We start from the raw sequence: 20973 nt of genomic DNA on the forward strand, positions 1-20973 counted from the left end.
ATTTTACAGAGCCACATGTAGACAGCCTGTTTTAAACTTTTGGTCCTCCTCACTGCATGGTGGGGATTGATGGTTCTAAGGGATAGGGCCTGGACCAGTACAACACAGTACCCAAGCAGCTCGAGGTGACTCAAAACCACAAGGAAAGTATAGGGGAAGGGGACTAAAAGAGACCAATAAGCCCTCTTATTAAAAAGCTAATTATAACCACAGCAAGCATTGCTTTTTAGTAGGAGGGCTTTTCGGTCTCGTTTAGTCCCCTATACTTGTGGTTTTGGGTCACTCTTGATCAGGTCACCTCCTTTGTTTTAGCCATAATACACATCTACAAATGTGTTAGAATGTGTAATCAGACTTTGCTGCATCTTTGTACTCTAAATAGAGGGTCACTCGCACTTAATTGTTATCCCATTAATTGAAAACTCCAAAGGGCACCAGGGAAATTTGGGTGCAGAGTGAAGCCACTTGTAGAATATTGGCAATGCGGATGATATTCTACTATTAGAAGCTGGATAATTCTGATAGTAGAATATCAGTAATCTTACAGATATCCCATTACCACTTTCACCATTATCGCTTTACATAACCTTCCTCTCACACTGAAAATCCCTCTGTCTTCTCCTAACACTCATGTAACGCTATCAAAGCCTAATACTAACCTACTCCTACCTACTCCTAACACTTAACCTCCAACCCCCCCCCCCCACCGGAGCAGAGCTTTTCAGTGCAAGAAGATTTGGGCGCAGCTGGCACCACCATAGACTGTGTAATAGGAATTACATCTATAGCGGCGCTCAGTGAGTGACGTCGCCGCCGTCAGAAGATGGAGCTGAAGTTGCTTTTAAAACACAATAATTCGGCCTCCAGCCGAATTATATCATTCCCACCATCCATGGCGGGCTGGAGGGGGAATAGTAATTAACATGGCCGGGACTTGTGCAGCAGCAGGATCAGCCATATACCGGCTGTATCCTGCGCCCAAGTCTCCTGGCGCGGATTTCAAATGTATGCCCCCTTACAGCTAACACTTGTACTTAACTTATTACCGCCGACGCAATCTCCACTGCTTATGGTCCCTCCACCTCCCTGGTGCTTCAACTATATTTGCAAATTGTCCATTGGGCATCAGCATAGCCACATTTAGTATTGTGGTCTATGCAATGTTTTCTAGTGTCTGCGGGAGCCCAAATTTCCTGAATCCCTAATTTTACCTTTAATTTGTAGCATAATCCTAAGGACTTGTTGTAATGCCTGACAGATCTCTTGTTTTCCTTCAGCCACTATACCCCAATCTAGTGCCGTTGCTCTGAGCTTGGCCCACGGTCTTCACCTGTCCCCGCTTGAACAGGATACTGAATATGTCTCCTGACTTCAGTTGCCCCCAGGTCTTAAAGTGAAAGGTATACCGGCTGAGGCCCGGAAAACCAGAGTACCACCAGAGCAAGCAAGACTATGCAGCTGGGTGATATTAGGTAATAGAGCAGAATTACACAAATCCCACCAGGAGCTATGAACAAGTGAGCAAGATTGCTCAGAGTGAACGCAGCGCTGAGCTTCCGAGAACCGCCACAATAAACAAGACACAATGGTTGCTCAGTGCGACCGCAGTGCTGAGCATCTGATGTCCACCACACTGAGTAACAAGGACAGACAACCGACAGACAGATGGAATGCTTGCCAATCTAATCGCTGCCTCAGCAATAGCAAACATCCACACTGGCACAGACAAGACAAGCAAGTAGGAGTGTAACTAAAAGCAACCGCTGCTATAGTCACATCCACAGGAACAGGGGCAGCAGGAGCAGACAGACAGAAGGATTGTTTGCCAATCCAATTGCTGCCCCAGCAATAGCAAACATTCACACAGGTTCAGACAAGACAAACAGAAAGGAACGTAACTAATAGCAACCACAGCTATAGTTACATCCACAGGAACAGAACTAGCAGGAATACTACCAGTCACCAACGTGGTGAAGGCAGTCTCCAAGCTATCAGGAAAGGAAAGAGTTCACTGTACCCCCAAAGGGTGCAGTGAACGTCCAAGCAGGCAAGGTGATGCAATACAATTCAAACTTCACACAAGGAACCCAGCAGTCAACTAAGACAAAGCTGAATGCTATGACGGGCAAGGTGTGAGAGGAAGAGCAGACTTTTCTATGGACATCAGCCAAAGAGAGCAGGCATGCAAATTCCCGCACAGCTGACTGGTAATCATTCAATCCTGTGTTAGGTTGATTTGAAGGCTGCAAGCTGACTGTGAATGGAAAGGACTTTCATTACAAATGCATGCCAAATTATGCAACAACATGCATGTAAGAAATCCAGAACTGTCTTGCTGCAGTTCAACTGCAGCAAGCCATAGGTGGATTCATGACAACATCCTGAGCTGCTCTGAACTGCAGAATGATTGCAGATGGCAATGAGACTTATTGCGAATGCAATCAAGACTAAGCAACCAAATGCAAGCAGAGAAATCAAAACTGCTCGGTTGCAGCTCTATGGCCACCGACAGGACATGCTACAAGAAGGATCCTTACACTTGCTTACTTTTACCAAAGGCAGAATTTATTTAACTAGTTTTTCTTCATCTATTGTTAGGACCCGTTTGGACATTCCCATTTGACCCATTTGCAGCAGGGAATCTATTGAAAATCAATTGAACTACAGCGCTGCACTGTGCAATGCTATTATGGACCATTGATCTATCAATGCTCTTGCCCTGCCCCCGATCGACGTACATTTTCCGTCATGTCCAATCAATACTTTTTAATTTTAGGGCAAAAACGATCAAAAGACGATTGATATGGCATTTTGGAGAATCGATTCCCAGCAGATTAATCTAATCTACAGGGAAAGGAATGGGAAAATGTATGTGTATGGGCACCTTAAGTTTGGTTTTGCATCCATTATATGGTTTTAATTTAAAGTTTAGATGCTGAAGACTGAATGCCAGACAAAACAGAGGAGACATTCTCTGAGAAGAAGTGGACAAATTTCTCACACAGATCCTTTGAATATGGGATACTGGGTTTCTGTCAAGATGGGTTGCAGATGTTTCAACTGTGTGGAACAGTTGGGCTGGTTTGTTGGCTGCATTTGCAGTCGCGTGATAGAAAGGAGAACTCTTTCTTGTCTATCACCATTTGGTAGTTTGTTTTTTTTTAGTTGTAGAATTTCTGCAAACCAGTGTAAAAGCATGTGAAAGGAAGCAATGTTGTTAGCACAAAGGTCTAAACCATGGTCTTTCAATCCACCAACGTAGAGGGTTTTAAGCTGCTAAACATAAACCATGGTCTGTCAATCCACCAACATTTAGGTTTTTAAGCTGCTAAACATTTCAAGGAACAATTTTTTATGAGGTCTTTTACTTAGTATTTTACAGCTGGTACTATAAAGGAGAATGGTGTAATGATCTGACCACACTATTGGGGTAGTTTTTACATTGGGTATTAAGTCATGTATGAAATATAAGATCCAGAGAATGACTTTGCTTGTCGATGGGAATGTTCAACATTTACCTTGAAAAAGGTTGAACTGTTAGCAGTGGGGTGATAGATGGGTAATATGTTTTTTTTTTTCTCAGCTAATAACACCCATCTATGTTAATCTTTCAAACCTGGTATGACGGACCCTGCTCCAACAATTAATGTTTGTTTAGCTGAGCCACAGATGACTGATAATTCATTCGTAATTGCACAGTTTGGGTGTATTAATTGATGGGATCCTCAGAAACCAAATCTCTTCCTACATTCACCTTAGCAACACTGCACTCATTATCACAATGGATCTACCAACCCCAAGTCTAGGCTTTCACCACATCATGACTGGACCTTTGAGGTCCCCTCTATACAAACCTCCTAAAGACCTGCACTGGCTACTTTTAGTAGGTAAAAACACTGCATGTCTGCTAACAAACCAACTCCGCCATTGCCACATAACACAGATTGTTTGCTCACCTCACTGGTTACCCATGGAATACACAATCCTCTTCAAAACTTGCCGACTAACATTCAAATCCTTACAGTTCTGGCCCGGACTACCTGAAGGATTTGATACAAGTGTACTACACTTCCCATAATCTCAAATCAACGGGATGCTCATGCTGCTCCTACCCTTTGCAGTTCCTTACCATATTCAATAAAACCATTCCTGGGATTGTCTAAATCCAATCCAGACTTAATGGCCACCTGTTTAGTCTTGCTCTTACTGATCTATAACATTTTCCACATATTCTACACTGCCACTACTTACTGTTCTAAAAAAAATGTCAGCGCTTGAAATTATGAGAAAGTTTTATCTTCTTGTCCATAAAACAGGTCAGGATTGTGGACCGAGGCAGAGGCTAGAAATACCAAATATTGGTAGTTTGAAGTGTGTGTGTGTCTGTGTGTGCATGGGAAAGGGGAGGTGACAGGAAATTTTGGCACCCAAAGCTCCACTTAACTTTTGGTGCCCCGTAGGTGTCCATGATAATATTGCCAATTGAGGGAAATGTGGGGTCCCACGGCAGCTTGCATATCCTGCTATTTGGGATGCTTATGGGGCACCCAAACTTCAATGGTGCAGGACATTTTTCATCCATAGTGGGGAAGCCAGCGTGGTTATCGGCGGGTTTGCAGCTGGGGGGGATGGTTAGGGATAGGCATTGTGAGGGGGTTGTGTTAGTTTAGGGTTAGACATCGGTGGGTGTCAAGATGTTCATACTTAACCCTACTCCATTTTAAGTTTTAGAACAGATTGCACACTTTTGCAAAAGAGTAATGTGCATCATAAAATGGCTTGTAAAGACACTGTACTGTATCTGGATCTATCCATGAAGATGCTGTGAGAAGAATGAGATAGAATCCAACAAGTCATCAAGCAAACATGTACTGGGTTTGAAAAAAAAAAAAAAACCTTCTTTTAGGGGCAAATTTGCATCGCTCACGTGGTAGATATCAGAGTGTAGTAAGGATAAGTTCTCCAAGCTTAGTAAATGAGTCCCATTGCTTCAACACCTGAGAGCAGCAGAGATGACAAGAAAAAATATCAGGACTGGGATCTTGTGAAATAATATTAGTATTCACAGAAATGAAGGGAGAAAAAAACCCTATCATAAAACATGTCTGATTGATATAGTCTTAATCTGGCTGAAAAGTACCATCAGTTTTTCGAGTGATGTTTAAATGAAGAAAGATTGTCGTGACCACCTGCTTGAATAGCGTCATACATCATGTATGAGGATTTAACAATTGATAATAGTCATCGTAGCCTAAACATTATAGAGTATTTTATAGCAAGTCATTATTAAACCATCTAGGCATAGTTCATCTCATTGCGGAGCACCTCACAGCTGTCATTTCCTACCCCAAGTTGAATAAGCACTTGAATCATGAAACTCTTTATAGAGAAATTACCAATTCCTGGGAAAAGACTGGGTTGCTGAACAGTCCTGTCATTCTGCCAAATATTGGTATTTATCATTGAAATAACTTTCCATCCACCTCTCCGGTGGCGTTCTCTTTCAGCCTTTTGAAAGGTTAAAATTTTCAGTAGCCCATGGTATACTTCAAGGATAAAATGCAGCTTCGCTAATTCAAATTTTTTTTTAGGCTGAATATATTTAAAATTTTATCTGTGTCACTTCAAAGTTAGAAGAAAAGTTGTTTTTGAAAATTGATGCTCATTTAAGATGGCATATTTAATGCCAGATGTATCTATAGAATGCTGGTAAGATGCAGATTATCCCCCTGGGGAGGCAGATCAAAACTGCCAATCAATAAAATATACTTATTAGGGAAAACCGTGGAATGTGTGCAAGTGCTTTGATTGCAGGGGACAGTGTAGCAGCATGGGGTACCATAACCTAAGAGCAGGCAAATCAGCCTGATGACTTTCAAAGCCAAGAATTTCGCTGTAGGCAAGGGTACTCCACACCAGGAAAAAAATTACAACATATATAGACTGTTAATAATTTCATATCTATTTTGGTGTCGTCAAATCTGTATGCAAATCCCCTGCATCTCATTTCAGAAGATTAATCTAAAAGTGAGAGAAGTGGTATGTGAAGTGCATATAATTATCTAGGACCTCCAACATTGCTGAAGAGTGGTAAAATATTCCACAATGCACTTCTGTTTTCCTCTCTTTGAGGCTGTTTTCCTTTTTAAACAAAAGATTCAGACGTTTGCTGTCATGAGACGAGAGCTTAAAACAATAATATGCTGTATAAAATGGACAGAGAACAGCACTATGAGTGCAAACAGTAGTTAGCTGGCCATAAACTTGAAATAATTGTCACCCATGTGGCTGGTTTAAAGAGACACTGAAGCGATAAAAAATATGATATAATGAATTGGTTGTGTACTATGAATAATTACTAGAAGTTTAGCAGCAAAGAAAATATTCTCATATTTTTATTTTCAGGTATATAGTGTTTTTTTCTAACATTGCATCATTCTATAATATGTGCAGATTACACAACACTCAGCATTCAAAATGATTCTTTCAGAGCAGTCTGTGAACTAATGACCTCTCCTCTGGCAGAGGAAAAGTAAATAGTCCAGGAACAGTTGAGATAATAAAAGTCAGATAACAGCCCTCTCCACGACTTTGAAAGTCGCAGAGCTTAATTGCTTTTATGCATAGAGATAACAACTGGAGTTTCTTAACTCTTTCTGTACTGGAAACAATTAGACTGATGTATCTGATCTTAATGTTTTATTTCTTAGCTGTACTACACATACAAATCATAATATCATCATTTTTTTTTTGCTTCAGTGTCTCTTTAAGGGGAGATACTGACTGCTCAGAATATATTTTAGATTTGTTCTCAGCACTTCTTGGGATTGAAGACTGGTACTGATATTTTAATATTGATATTAGATTATTTAACCCCATTTGCTCCCTACCCTAGCTCAAACCAGATGATTAACACTAAACTTCACACCTGCCCTAACAGTATCTGTTCAAAGCTAACTGTGTCTAACTGGCTGTTTCCCCTTTGAAGAGTAGCCACTAACCCCAACATCAAGCCAATTATAATGTAAGCCCAACAATAAACTCCACATTACCAAACAATTCATCTAACCTTAACCCTTTAAATTAGTCCTAAGATTTGTAAGGCCAACATTAATCGCCAAATTTCTGAAGCATAAATCTAACCTTAACCTTTTAAATTAGTCCTAAGATTACCTTAACTCTTAATTGGTCTAACACTAATATGACACAGTAACTGGTACTGAACATTTTTTTTTTTAAACAAAACAAGGCTTTATTGAATACAAAGGAGGTAATACAGCGGTGTAGCATAACATGTACATATGGGTGAATCTGAAGTGACATGCGTTTAAACATTGCAAATTGACATATTAATAGAATAACACAACATGTAAAAGTATCACAGAAGGATTAGCTACTCGTAACAGTATAGCACTTATGTATAGTATTTGGGGAGAACAGTGTATACTGGAAGGTGTTCTATAAGGGCATGACGATTAGGCTTATGCTTGATGGGTGTTGTAAAATAACGCAGAGGTTCAGAGTACTTGTGCAGTGATATCAGTGAGTATCAACGTACCAGTGAGGTTGTTATAGGGGGGAGGAAATGAGGGTACATCAATTTTTCCATTTATCCCAAATTTGGTGGAACCTAGGAGCCCTGCCTCTGTGAATATAAATAAGCTTCTTATATGGTAGGGAGTTATTTACTCTTTTAATCCAGTTGGCGACCAGAGGGGGCGCGGGCAAAAGCCATCTACACGCCACCTCCTGTCTAGCCATAAACAGCGATTCGGTCATGAGGGTCTTTAAAGAAGGGTCCAGACCCTCATCCTGTATGACTCCCAGTAAGCACAGTATAGGATCCAGTGGGACAGGGCAGCCCATTTTGTCATGGAGAAATTTTGTGACCTGTGCCCAGTAGTTTGTTGGGTGTGGGCAATCCCAAATTAAATGAAGAAAAGATGGAGAGGCAGAATGGCACTTTGGACACGTGTCCGACGTGGTTGGATTGAATTTATGCAGCTTAGCTGGTGTGAGGTATGCTTGATGCAGGATATATAGTTGTGTAGCACGGTCACGTATACAGGGTGTGGATTTTTTCACAGCCATCAATGCGTCATCCCAGTCTTCGTCTGTGATCTCAATGCCAACTGCCTCCCATCTTTGTCTAGATGGAGCTGTACGCTCCAAAGCTTTATTTCTAATTAGTTCTTTGTATAGGGTTCCTATAAGGTGGGGGCTAGGCCCTTTGGAAATTATGTCCATTATGGGGAGGGTATAGGTTTTGAGAGGGGATTGTTGGAATTGACACGCGAAGGCATGCTGCAGCTGCATGTATCTGAATAGCTGCCTGTGGGGGACTTTGAATTTGGATTTCATTAAATCAAAGGTAAGCATTTGACCATTAATTAGGATCTGGCCTAGGAATAAGATTCCTTTGTTAATCCAGAATTTAGGGTCAGGTATAGTAAGAAATTCTGGCATGGAAGGGTTGTTCCACAGGGGAGTGTGGTAGTCATATCCTTCAAAATTGTATTCTTTGCATATACACTTCCACACTCCGTTAGCTTGGCTCAGGATAGTGTTGCCCTGCCTCTCCCTGGACAATGAGGAAGTTAGGATATCCAGTACCAGGCTTTCCTTATGGGGTTCTGGGTCATAGCTCAACGTCTCTACATTAACTGCATGGGGGACTACAAACCAAGCAGCCAAATGTTGTAGTTGGGATGCTAGATAATATTTGTGAAATGACGGAAGAGATATCCCACCCAGATCATTTGGGTTTTGTAGAAGGGAGCAGCGCAATTTGGCTCTGCTATTGTTCCAGATGAAGGCGAGCAACACTGACCTGAGGCGTTTAAAGAACCTCTGTGGGATGTATATGGATGAATGATGTAGCATGTATAAGATTTTTGGGAGCAGTACCATCTTAATTAGGTTCGTTCGACCAATCACAGAGAGGGGGAGTTTAGACCAGGCCTTTCACCGTGACTGCACAAGGGGGATTAGGCCGCAGATTTCATGGGTAAGATAGTTTTTAGGGTCCCTATTTACTTGTACGCCCAAATATTTAAACGATTCTACTGTTTGCAAAGGAAGGTGAATTTGAGGGGAGGAGTTGGGGGTGAGTGTCCAGTAGCATTATTACTGATTTAGACCTATTGACACACAGGCCAGAATAATAGCTGGCCTCATCAATGATTTCTAGTGCAGAGGAAAGAGAGGCAACGCTATCTGCTAAGTTTAAAATTGTGTCGTCCGCATACATGCTGACTTTATCTTCCGTACACGGAGTTTGAAAGCCTATCACACCAGGGTGCATTCTAAGCCTCTGTGCCAAGGGTTCTGCTACTAGGGCGTATAGTAGAGGGATTAAAGGGCAGCCCTGCCTAGTCCCACGTTCCAACACAAAAGCATCTGATATCCAAGCGTTAGTACATATGCATGCAATTGGGTTCGTATATAGAATTTTAACCCACTTACAAAATTTTTCCCCAAAACCGAACCTGGCAAGGACCGCAGATAAAAAAGGCCATTCCACGGAGTCAAAGGCCTTAGCCATATCTAGAGAGGCGATAACTCTTTGACCCTTATTTATGTGATTGCATTGTATATTGGAAAATAGTCGCCTGATGTTGATAGCAGTGTTTTTACCTGGCATGAAACCTGTTTGGTCACCATGTACCAAGGACAAGATAACTGTGTTTAGACGCATGGCTAGTATTTTGGCTAAGATTTTAACGTCAGCAGTAAGTAGCGAGATTGGGCGATATGACTCACAGAGAAGAGGGTCATTGCCAGGTTTTGGGTAGCACCACCACCAGGGCCTCACGCATTGTCTGCGGGAGCTCCTGAAGCTCAAATGCCTGCTGGAAGACTTCGTGAAGGCGCCAGCTCATCTGTGTATTTTTTATATATTTCGGCAGGAAGGTCGTCCAGGCTGGGCGCTTTTTTGTTGGGAAAACTTGCTATAGCGCAGTCTATTTCTTCTAAGGAGATGGGTTCTTCTAACTGGGAGCGTTGAGAGTCAGTCAAACGGGGCAAGGACAGCTCGGAAAGGTAGATTTCTGAGTCTATTTGTGTAGCAGACGTTTTGCTAGTGTATAGGTCAGCATAGTATGCATGAAACACTGCATTGATTTCATGGGGTTTAGTGACTATCTGCCCCTGTGAATTCATTATTTTCGCTATGGTTGGGGGAGAGGTGTAGGGTTTAGCTAGGTGCGATAACAAGGTACCCGCCTTCTCACCTTGCTCATACTGTAGTTGCTTATTAAAGAAGAGCTTGCTGAGAGTTACCTCTTCAAGTATCTCGTGGTGCTCTAATTGGGTCTTCTTCCAAAGCTGCTCGGCCTCCTCTGTACGATTATTTAAATATTGGGTCTCTGCAATTTTAATCTTTTCAGCAAGTGCATGTTCTCTGTTTTTGGTATCTCCCTTGTGCTTTGCAAAAGCATTGATTAGGGCTCCTCTAAGGTATGCCTTAAATGTGTCCCAAACCAGCATCCTATTTTCCACCTCTCTGTGATTGAAGAAGAACTCTTCAATTTGCTTGGGGAGAGTGTCTTCGGCTTTCATGAGTTCTAACCAGAAAGGATTAAATTTCCAGAACTTAAAAGGGGGAGTAAGGCCCCAGTTTAGTGTTAGGAGGAGAGGGGAATGGTCTGAAAGGAGTCTGGGGAGAGTTACAATATCCGTAATCTGTGTGAGGAGGTGTAATGAAGTAAAGATGAGGTCTATGCGAGACATCGTGGTGTGGGTACCAGAGGTGCAGGTGAATACCTTTGTGTCTAAGTAAACATGCCTCCATGTGTCAACCAGTTGGAGCTGTGCCATAAAATTTGAGAAGTTAGTGGGTTTGTTTAATTGCGGCGGGTATCTATCAAAAAATGGGTTACAAACTTTGTTGAAGTCGCCCAACCAAATCGATGGTACTGAACATTAATCTTAAAGAGACACTGAAGCGGAAAAAAAAATATGATATAGTGAATTGGTTGTGTACTTTGAATAATTACTAGAAGTTTAGCAGCAAAGAAAATATTCTCATACTTTTATTTTCAGGTATATAGTGCTTTTTCTAACATTGTATCATTCTATAATATGTGCAGATTACACAACACTCAGCATTCAAAATGAGTCTTTCAGAGCAGTCTGTGAAGTAATGACATCTCCTCTAGCAGAGGAAAAGTAAATAGTCCAGGAACAGTTGAGATAATAAAAGTCAGATAACAGCGCTCTCCACGACTAACTTAGTCGGAGAGCTTAATGGCTTGTTTGCATAGAGATAACAACTGGAGTTTCTCAACTCTTCCTGTACTGGAAACAATTACACTGATGTATCTGATCTTAATGTTTTATTTCTTAGCTGTGCTACACATACAAATCATAATATCATCATTTTTTTTCGCTTCAGTGTCTCTTTAAAGCCCATTGCTACCATTTTTTTCTATGAATAAAATGGAGAAGATTGAACCTTTTTTTACCAGTTTGCTACAGCTATATGCCAGATTGGCCATACTGCCTTCTGTAGCAAAACATAACTGTACCTGGCTTCCGTGCTTGGCAGAGGCCAGATATGTCTGCTATTTATTGTGTTTGCCATCCCATAAAGTCATAGCGCATTGCAGATGTAGTAGCAGATGACCCAGCATGGATTACCTTTAAACACCAGCCAAGGAAGGAAGAGCAGAATGGCTCAGGGTTTATGGCAGGGTTCGGACTGGGACACCAAGGGCCCACCAAGAAAGTTTCAGCCTGGGCCCCCCCTCCCACCCCCCCACCCCCCCCATTTTGGGCTCACATACACACGTACTCTAGAAATTTTGCATGTTTATGGAGGGAATAGATTGTGAGAGCACTTCTGAGGACAGTCTCCAATAACGATCTGTCCACATGCGGCGCGTCACCACGCATTGGAACATGGCCGTGGTTATGATGGGTAAAAAAAAACCACAAAATAAGTAGCGGTGCAGGGCAGCTGGGTCCTGGGCTGGCAGCGTGGCAGCCTCCTCCCCTCTCCGACCCTGTCCCCCCCCAACACACAAGAGAGCCCACCTGCGTGCAGGGCTGCTGAGCCCCTGGGCTGGCAGCGTGGCAGGTCTCAGCGGGCGTCAGACAGTGTGCGGTGGGCGTCTGCCTCTCCCTCAGTCAGGCCGCAGGCTCAGAGTCCAGATGACAAGGTGACGGTCCTCCTCAGACAGTTCCCCCTGTGGGCTGCGGCAGCCAGGCCTCTGTCTGGCTCCAGGCGGCGTGGAGTGATAATGCGGTGTGGATAGAGGCGGAGCTTGTGGTGACTGATGCTCTCTCTCTTCTTATAGGCCTCCGGACCGCACGGCTAGCGTGATGACGTCACGTCATCACGCAGTGCCTGGCTGAAATTTCACTGGCGCAGGCACGGCTGCCCGGATAGGAGAGAGGGGGGCCCTCTGGTCATGTGACTGTGACGTCACAGCACTTAAAGGGGGCCTACCGAATTTTACATCGGTAGTTTGGTGGGTCAGTCCGACGCTGGTTTATGGTCATTCCATCATGGGAGGCCATTCTTCAAGAGCTGAGGCACCTTCCAGCACTTACTGTGATCGTAATGGGAGATGATTTGCTATCCTACCATATACAGTGGAGGAAATAATTATTTGACCCCTCACTGATTTTGTAAGTTTGTCCAATGACAAAGAAATGAAAAGTCTCAGAACAGTATCATTTCAATGGTAGGTTTATTTTAACAGTGGCAGTGGCAGATAGCACATCAGTGGCAGATAGCACATCAAAAGGAAAATAGAAAAAATAACCTTACATAAAAGATAGCAACTGATTTGCATTTCATTGAGTGAAATAAGTTTTTGAACCCCTACCAACCATTAAGAGTTCTGGCTCCCACAGAGGGGTTAGACACTTCTACTCAATTAGTCACCCTCATTAAGGACACCTGTCTTAACTAGTCACCTGTATAAAAGACACCTGTCCACAGAATCAATCAATCAAGCAGACTCCAAACTCTCCAACATGGGAAAGACCAAAGAGCTGTCCAAGGATGTCAGAGACAAAATTGTAGACCTGCACAAGGCTGGAATGGGCTACAAAACCATTAGCATTCCGTCCCCACCGTCAAGCATGGGGGTGGAAACATTTTGCTTTGGGGGTGTTTTTCTGCTAAGGGCACAGGACAACTTAATCGCATTAACGGGAAAATGGACGGAGCCATGTATCGTGAAATCCTGAACGACAACCTCCTTCCCTCTGCCAGGAAACTGAAAATGGGTCGTGGATGTGTGTTCCAGCACGACAATGACCCAAAACATACAGCAAAGGCAACAAAGGAGTGGCTCAAGAAGAAGCACATTAAGGTCATGGAGTGGCCTAGTCAGTCTCCGGACCTTAATCCAATAGAAAACCTATGGAGGGAGCTCAAGCTCAGAGTTGCACAGAGACAGCCTCGAAACCTTAGGGATTTAGAGATGATCTGCAAAGAGGAGTGGACCAACATTCCTCCTAAAATGTGTGCAAACTTGGTCATCAATTACAATAAACGTTTGACCTCTGTGCTTTCAAACAAGGGTTTTTCCACTAAGTATGAGGGCTCGTTTCCACTATCGCGAATCTGCATGCGTCCAACGCATGCAGATTCGCACATGGTATGCAAGTGGGTGGGCCTGTTTCCACTGTAGCGTTGGTGATGTGCGTTTTTTTCAGCGGTAAAAAAACGCACAAAAGAGCCAACGATTTCGCCTGCGTCGGGAATCCGTGCGAATCGCCGCTAATGTATTTAATAGTAAAAACGCATGCGGTTTTTACATGCGTTTTTACCCGCGATTTCGCGTGCGATTTCGCACCTTTTCCAATTTTATTTTGCCCTGGCAGTGTCATGGTTAATTTCGCATGGCACCCTGCCATGCGAAATCGCACGCGAAATCGCGGGTAAAAACGCATGTGGAAACGCATCCGCATGCGTTTTTACAAGCGTCGGAATGCGGCCGAAATCGCGTCGCAACAGTGGAAACAAGCCCTCAAGTTTTTTATTGTTAGAGGGTTCAAAAACTTATTTCACTCAATGAAATGCAAATCAGTTGCTATCTTTTATTTAAGGTTATTTTTTCGATTTTCCTTTTGATGTGCTATCTGCCACTGTTAAAATAAACCTACCATTGAAATAATACTGTTCTGAGACTTTTCATTTCTTTGTCATTGGACAAACTTACAAAATCAGTGAGGGGTCAAATAATTATTTCCTCCACTGTATGCAATTACTGGTCAGTGTTATTCTTAAGGTGGACTAATGGAAATAAATACTCACTAATGTGAAACAGACCTTAAATTAAATAAGAAGCGTTTTTCTTTTAGAGTAAAATGAGCTATACATTACTTTTCTCCTATGTTGCTGTCACTTACAGTAGGTAGTAGAAATCTGACAGGTTTGGACTAATCCATTTCTTCATGGGGGATTCTTCTCAGTCAGGCTTTTAATCTTTATAAAGACATTCCCTGAAAAGTATTTATAAAATGATGCTGGCAAGCCTCCCTGTTCGCTGCACACTTTTTCGGCAGTTGAACTGAGCAACTGCCATTCACTAAGTGCTTTTGAAAATAAACAAAACCCTAAGAATCCCCCATGAGGAGATGAGCTAGTCCAAAACCTGACGATTTTGTCAGATTTTTGCTACCTACTGTATGTGACAGCAACATGGGAGAAAAGTAATGTATTACTCTGGAAGAAAAGTACTTCTTCTTTGTATGTTTTTACTTGTATTTTACATTTTACAATTTTCGCGATAATGGTCCTTTAAAACTGAAGATATTTTAAAATAATTCAGTTTTAAGTGAGAAAGTGTGGTTTCCCATGATGCATTACTCTGGAAAATGCAAATCATCTCTTTATGGCCCTGAGAGCCAGGCACATATTCAGAACCGCTGGTGTATAGTGGGCCTGTAACTTATCGTGTTATAAGCTATAGCATTGTTTTGTATTATATACATAAATAAATGGATGTTAAAGGGTTTACAAACTTTCAAGCACTGCTGTTTATATGGAATACACCATTGCTACAACAGCATTTAAGGTGTGTTGCACTGTGTTTACCTAAATTGATCCCAGGATATTTGGTCTTTCAGTAAAAAAAAAACAAAAAACCTTTTTTCCCCAAATACCAGCTTAAAGAGGAACTCCAGTGAAAATAATGTAATAAAAAAATTGCTTAATTTTTTACAATAATTATGTATAAATGATTTAGTCGGTGTTTGCTCATTGTAAAATCTTTTCTTTCCCTGATTTACATTCTGACATTTATCGCATGGTGACATTTTTACTGCTGGTAGGTGATGTCACTGGAAGGAGATGCTGCTTGCATTTTTGGCAGTTGTAAACAGCTGTTATTTCCCACAATGCAACAAGGCTCCCACAGGGTGATGTCAGTACCTCAGTGATGTGAGTTGCTGACATCACTTGTGGGAGGGGTTTCACCACAAAATCAGCCATACAGAGCCCCCCTGATGCTCAGTTTGAGAAAAGGAATAGATTTCTCATGGGAAAGGGGGTATCAGCTACTGATTGGGATGAAGTTCAATTCTTGATTACGGTTTCTCATTAATACACAAGGCATATTCCTTTAGCAAGAACCACCTGTTCCATCTCATGCATGTGGAGGAAGTATGGGCCTCAGACCTTGATACAAGCAAACCAGTTCACCAAAAAAGGGTGTAAAGTTGAAGGATACAGTATGTAGCTTACCTTTCTCAGTTCAAAACAACTGCGATCACACCTTTTTGTAGTTTTTGTTGTACCTTATATTGATGTAAACGTTACCTGGTTGTTTTACTGAGAAAAATACATAATGGAAAGTATAGAAGCAGGAATGTGATCGCTAGATGAAACAGTAAAGTAGGTTTCCCCCGAGACATAGTAATTACTCTGTCCCTTATTAACACGAGCCAGTGCATGCCATATGCAGTCACTGAAGTAGGAAATGAGGATAGTGTATGGTTTGAAAATGATCTCTGCCTTATAGATGTGTATTGCATTCCACATGTAAAAGATTGTTCTCAAGCAGGAGAATATTAACCTTTTAGTGTAAATTTCTCCTGAAAAATGTGCTGTAATTACTGTATACCAAACATACATGAATGGGCTAGGCACTGGCAGTTGTTGCTGTTAGTGATGGGGGGGGGGGGGGGGGGGGGGTTAAATTAAAACATTGTGTATATTGCAGAAGATGAAACACATTTGCACACTGCAATAGTCCTGCATTGTTATCCATTTTAAGCGGAGGATTGCCAATCAGATCCTTTATTTGCTCATTCTGAGTAGCAAGTGAAGCCTGTTTGCTTCCAATTCACATACATATGCGATTTTCTCCTCGGTACTACTACATTATCTCTAGTGATATGATTGTTTTCTTGTCTGGGTAGATCTACTAAGAATTATTTTATGCTATAATTAGACATTTTTTTTTCTTATGCTTGAAATTTTCTATAGTCAGTGCTGCAGATTTTACTTAGGGCTAATATAAATGGTCCTCTGATCTCAGCCTGCCAGTTTAACATCAGCTACTAGCGATTGGGAAACAGAAGTTGCCCTGAGGTCATTCTGAGCTCAAACCAAAGACAAACCGAAGAGACTGCGGTTAAACTGACATTGAACTGAAGTAAAAGGTACTCATATAGAGGTTCAAAAGCCTGTATTCAGCCGTTTGTTCTCAATGAATTACATGGCTGTACATGCACTGCTCAAACAGAATAAGTGGACCCTTAAAGTCTACGTTGAGTTGTGACTTTTTCTATGTGGAGCTGAGCAAATATTCCAATGTGCCGCACAATAGCCAAACCTATCTTAGACTCCAGAGAGCTGAACTATGCAAACTAGGTGAGACATTAGTGCTTTTGCTCATGACAACCAATCAGATTTTGCTTGAATGGTTATAAACCAGTACTGTGTATATCTTTAATAATCACAGTGCAATTATTCTACAGCCTTCTGTTATCTGACCTAAGCCTAATTTTGACAAACACTTAAGTCCTTAAAGGAATACTATCAATACCCAAGTGTTCTAAAATGACAATGTACAACTAATGTCTAAGTAGCTGAGTACACATTTTCCTACTTTTCATGTTAAATATCAGAGGCAAAAGCTGTAATTTATTGAGGGTAGGATTTAGCTATATTGGGACAAATCAATTGCAGAAGGGGTGTCTGCTTCAATGCACAGCCAGAGTTGCATATCAGACTACAGAAAGCAAATATCAAACATATCAAACTCTGAAAGCAAAAACAGTATGAAAAGCTGTGACAACTAGTTACATTTCCTTTGCTCTCTTCAGACAATTCAGTCAGAAACACAGGACACAGAAGCTGCAGCTGTTGGAACCTTTCTCTCTGTCATACACAGAGTTACACATAGAGTTAACTGATCAAGTGTGAGGGGAATTTCCCCTCTCCTCATGGCTCAGTCAGCCGTCAGTTTTGGCGTCAGTAAAGCTTGAAAGTATTTTGATAACAGTAAACAAAGAGGTTGCTACTAAAATGTATACACCAGTACTTAGCAGTACTTCCCAAACAATTCCTGTGTCAATTGAAAAAAAATATGTGAATCGATAGTATTCCTTTAAGGACATTGCTCTATAGGTACATTTGTAAAAGCATTTGACTTTACTATAATTGCAAGACGGAAAACAAAAATGGAGCTCCACTATTGTGGATGCTCTCTTGTGAAGGACTCACAATGAGTCACCTGAGAATACTGTGGGGGTCTTTGCTTATCTCCCTCCACTTCAGTGTATCATACTGAGTGGGGTGTAGCTATCCCACAGATTAACAGATAGCCTTCACATTTAAACGGTGTGTAGAAAGGGAGATGAGATGTTGCCTAACTGATTAGATAAGCTCTGACTGGGGCTATCTATGATGGTGGGTTTTCTGTAAATGGTGTAGAATGTTTATGTAATCAACTGTATATATGTATAGAGCACTTTCTGATGAAGCCTGTTGGTGAAACATGTCCATGTTAAAGTCTATGTACAGCGCCTCACACTATTTGTAATATGTGTTAAACCCATCCGTCCTATAAGGAGGTGTAGGGGGATCAGACAGTAGGAGAGCGCACCATTTCTGAATCATTTATCTAATCAGGCAGCATCTCAACGCCCTCTCTACACACCGTTTAACCGTGAAGGTTATCTGTTAATCTGTGGGATAGCTACACCCCACTCAGTATGATACACTAAAGCAGGGTTGCTCGTAAACTACGCCAGCGCGAATCTACGCGTCGTAGTATGCAACTATGCATCGTAGTTCGTAGACGAAGTTTAAGAACTACACATACGCATTTCCGCGTAGTCGTAGTCCCGCTATGCGAAGCTTTGCCCGCTAAACGTAGTTGACTTATGTATTGCAAAGTCAACTACGCGTGCGGTAACTGCCTCTATATGGATCATTGCGCATGCGCAGAAATATTATTGCCCTTTTATACGCATACAATTCCGCATTGGAAGGTGGAATGTACGCTTATATTAGTTTATATTTGCAAATAGGTTGAAGATTATTGCGGAAATTTTTCCGCATAAGGGCATAAGCGGTCGCATCAACTACGCTTCGCACTACGCGAAGCTTGCGTAATTTAAGACATAGTGTACGATATGCAAACGTAGTGAAGTTTCTGATTACATAGCCGTAGATTGCGAAGCGTATTTGCGTAAAAATACGCGTAGTTCCAGCGTAGCGAAGTTGGCTGACTACGACCATACCTACACTGAAGTGGAGGGGATAAGCAAAGACCTCCACGGTATACTCAGGTGACTCATTGTGAGTCCTTCACAGGAGATCATCCACAACAGTGGAGCTCCATTTTTGTTTTACGTTTTTGCGATTATAGTAAAGTCAAATGCTTTTACAAATGTACCTATAGGGCAATGTCCTTAAGGACTTAAGTGTTTGTTTATTCGTTTTCCCTGGTACTGTACCTATTCGGTTAGTGCTTGCTAAGACTAAGACTAATTTCCTCAATATCTTTCTACTACATGAAAGTCTATACTTATCGCGTGATAGTTTATTTTTTAATCAAACTGGGAAATTTACTAATGAACTCTGTGTAAGGTTCAATACCTCAGCAGTCTTCAGTGGCCTCTCCCTTTGTCCCAAATGCTTGCATTTTTATGGAATAGGGTCAAAGTCATTCCTGCCATGAGGCAAGGTGAGTTTTGTCTCTGGTGGTGCCATCTAATGATGACTCTAGAAGAGATTCATAGCTTGCTGCATGACCCTCAGCTGTCACAATTGAAAGACGTCATAAAAATACAATTGTTATAATCCTGTGCGCATCACTTATAGCCTGTACTAGCAAATCAACTGCTGATAAGTAGAAGTTGCATTTTCACAGCTTCGTAAAGCAACACTGATGGTGGTGTCCAGGGTTCCAGCCATTACCATCACAATGGGCACTTAGTAGTCTCAGCGTTAGCCCATTATCCTCATTTTCAACTCCTGGCCAAAGTTTTCAGAATGTCTGGATGTAGCAAAGATTCCAAAGCTTAACACTACTGCTTGCAGAAGCATATATATATCTATCTACTGTTTTAAAGCTTAGTATCTTAGTAGTCATGGTGTAACTAATAAAACAACCTGGTTTTGATTTGACATTTCGGGGTCAAGTGACAGACAGCCTATTGGGCCAATCAAGGTGCGGGGATCACATACTTTTAAAGACCATGCCTCCTCCAAAATAAATGCAGGGGTTCCTCGAGATCAAAACATTGTTTGCAGGGGTTCCCTGATATTCCAAAGTTATTTGCAGGGTTCCTCCAGGGTAGAAAGGTTGAGAAAGGCTGGTCTATGGCAATGCTACAACCTCGGGATGACTCATTGAAGGGGAGGAGGCGGGTCTGAGCCCTATGGGGAAGAGTGGTTGTTAACATGGCGACTGGGGCGGGACCAGAGCCAGGCATAAGCATACCGGATGTGTATAAAGGAGTTCCTGGTCCCCCTGTCACTCATCCTGACGAAGCTCGCAGTGGGCGGGTGCAACACGTCGATGGGCGGGGTCACATCCCGTCCTGTGTATTGAGCACCTCACTCCATGCTGACAAGTGCTGGGAGGACCGGGTGGACGGTGAATCGCCGCTCCCCACTGATGCCTGCAGCGTGGTTGAGTGCAGCGAGAGGAAACAGCAGTCTGGAGACTTAGCCGGAACAAAGAGCTGAAGGAACAGCACTGGGCGCCCAGGGATTGGTGAGACACTCAACTGGCAGCGCTGCAATCAAGGCTTGCTTGGCTGTATATGTCTGTGCTTAGACCAGAACTAACTGCATTGTAATGTCGGCTTTACCATCTTACTGACTGTAGCAATAGTCAAAATCCCTCTCCACCACCCTGAAGAAAATCCGGATTGTGTGGTACCGGTACCAGTGTGGATGTGATTGGGTGACAGTTTGCTTGGTCATGTGTGAGGAGCGCTCCACAGGCTGTTTTTAAGTGATTTTATGGTGTTTGGGAACCTTGTGCATTTGGAGATTGTAACTTAATAAAGGCTAATTTTTGAATCGGGAAACCCTAGAGCAGCTGTTTTGATTTTTGTTGTAAGTAATGCTACAACACTACCTAGAGACAAAGTGACCTATTATCTCCTGTAGACCTGGGAGCAGGAAGGAGCATGGTGCCCATTGTCACCAGAGCTCACAGAAACAGAGCTGGCCATAGAGTCACAAATATTGGAAAGAACATAAGAACCCACTGCTGATGTGCAATGCTGACAGCTCTATTTTGTCATGTATGTACCCAAAACTATGTATGGATCTGATGTATTAGTGTAGCTTCTGACTTTTGTATTCTGGTTCCTTTTCATTTCAGGTGGAGTAACTAACACTGCACAATATCAAAACAGGCTTATGGTATATGACCCAAGCCAGGTAAGTCATTGTGACGTGTTCTTTACCCGCTTACTGAACATATGTGTTTTTCAGAATTTACCATGTAGTCAGGCGTTGAAGACATATATGCTTAAGTGTCAGCT

The 20973-nt window shown here is 42.1% G+C and overlaps 1 protein-coding gene across 18 annotated transcripts in view; it reads left to right on the plus strand.

Moving 5' to 3' along the window:
* The window catches only part of KLHL32 (kelch like family member 32), a 494024-nt gene that overhangs the window by 444799 nt on the left and 28252 nt on the right, over positions 1-20973 (plus strand). For 16 of the 18 annotated variants that reach the window (XR_011019321.1, XM_068231188.1, XM_068231189.1 and 13 more), the window contains one exon: positions 20811-20869. The exons of the other annotated variants lie outside the window; for them this stretch is intronic. Coding sequence is in view for 15 of the 16 variants with exons in the window: in XM_068231188.1 (XP_068087289.1) it covers positions 20811-20869 (59 nt within the window). In the remaining variant the exon portion in view is untranslated. The remainder of the gene's footprint in view (positions 1-20810; positions 20870-20973) is intronic. 18 annotated transcript variants of the gene reach the window in all.

Source organism: Hyperolius riggenbachi, chromosome 4, assembly GCF_040937935.1.
Source record: "Hyperolius riggenbachi isolate aHypRig1 chromosome 4, aHypRig1.pri, whole genome shotgun sequence".
Classification (NCBI taxonomy): domain Eukaryota; kingdom Metazoa; phylum Chordata; class Amphibia; order Anura; family Hyperoliidae; genus Hyperolius; species Hyperolius riggenbachi.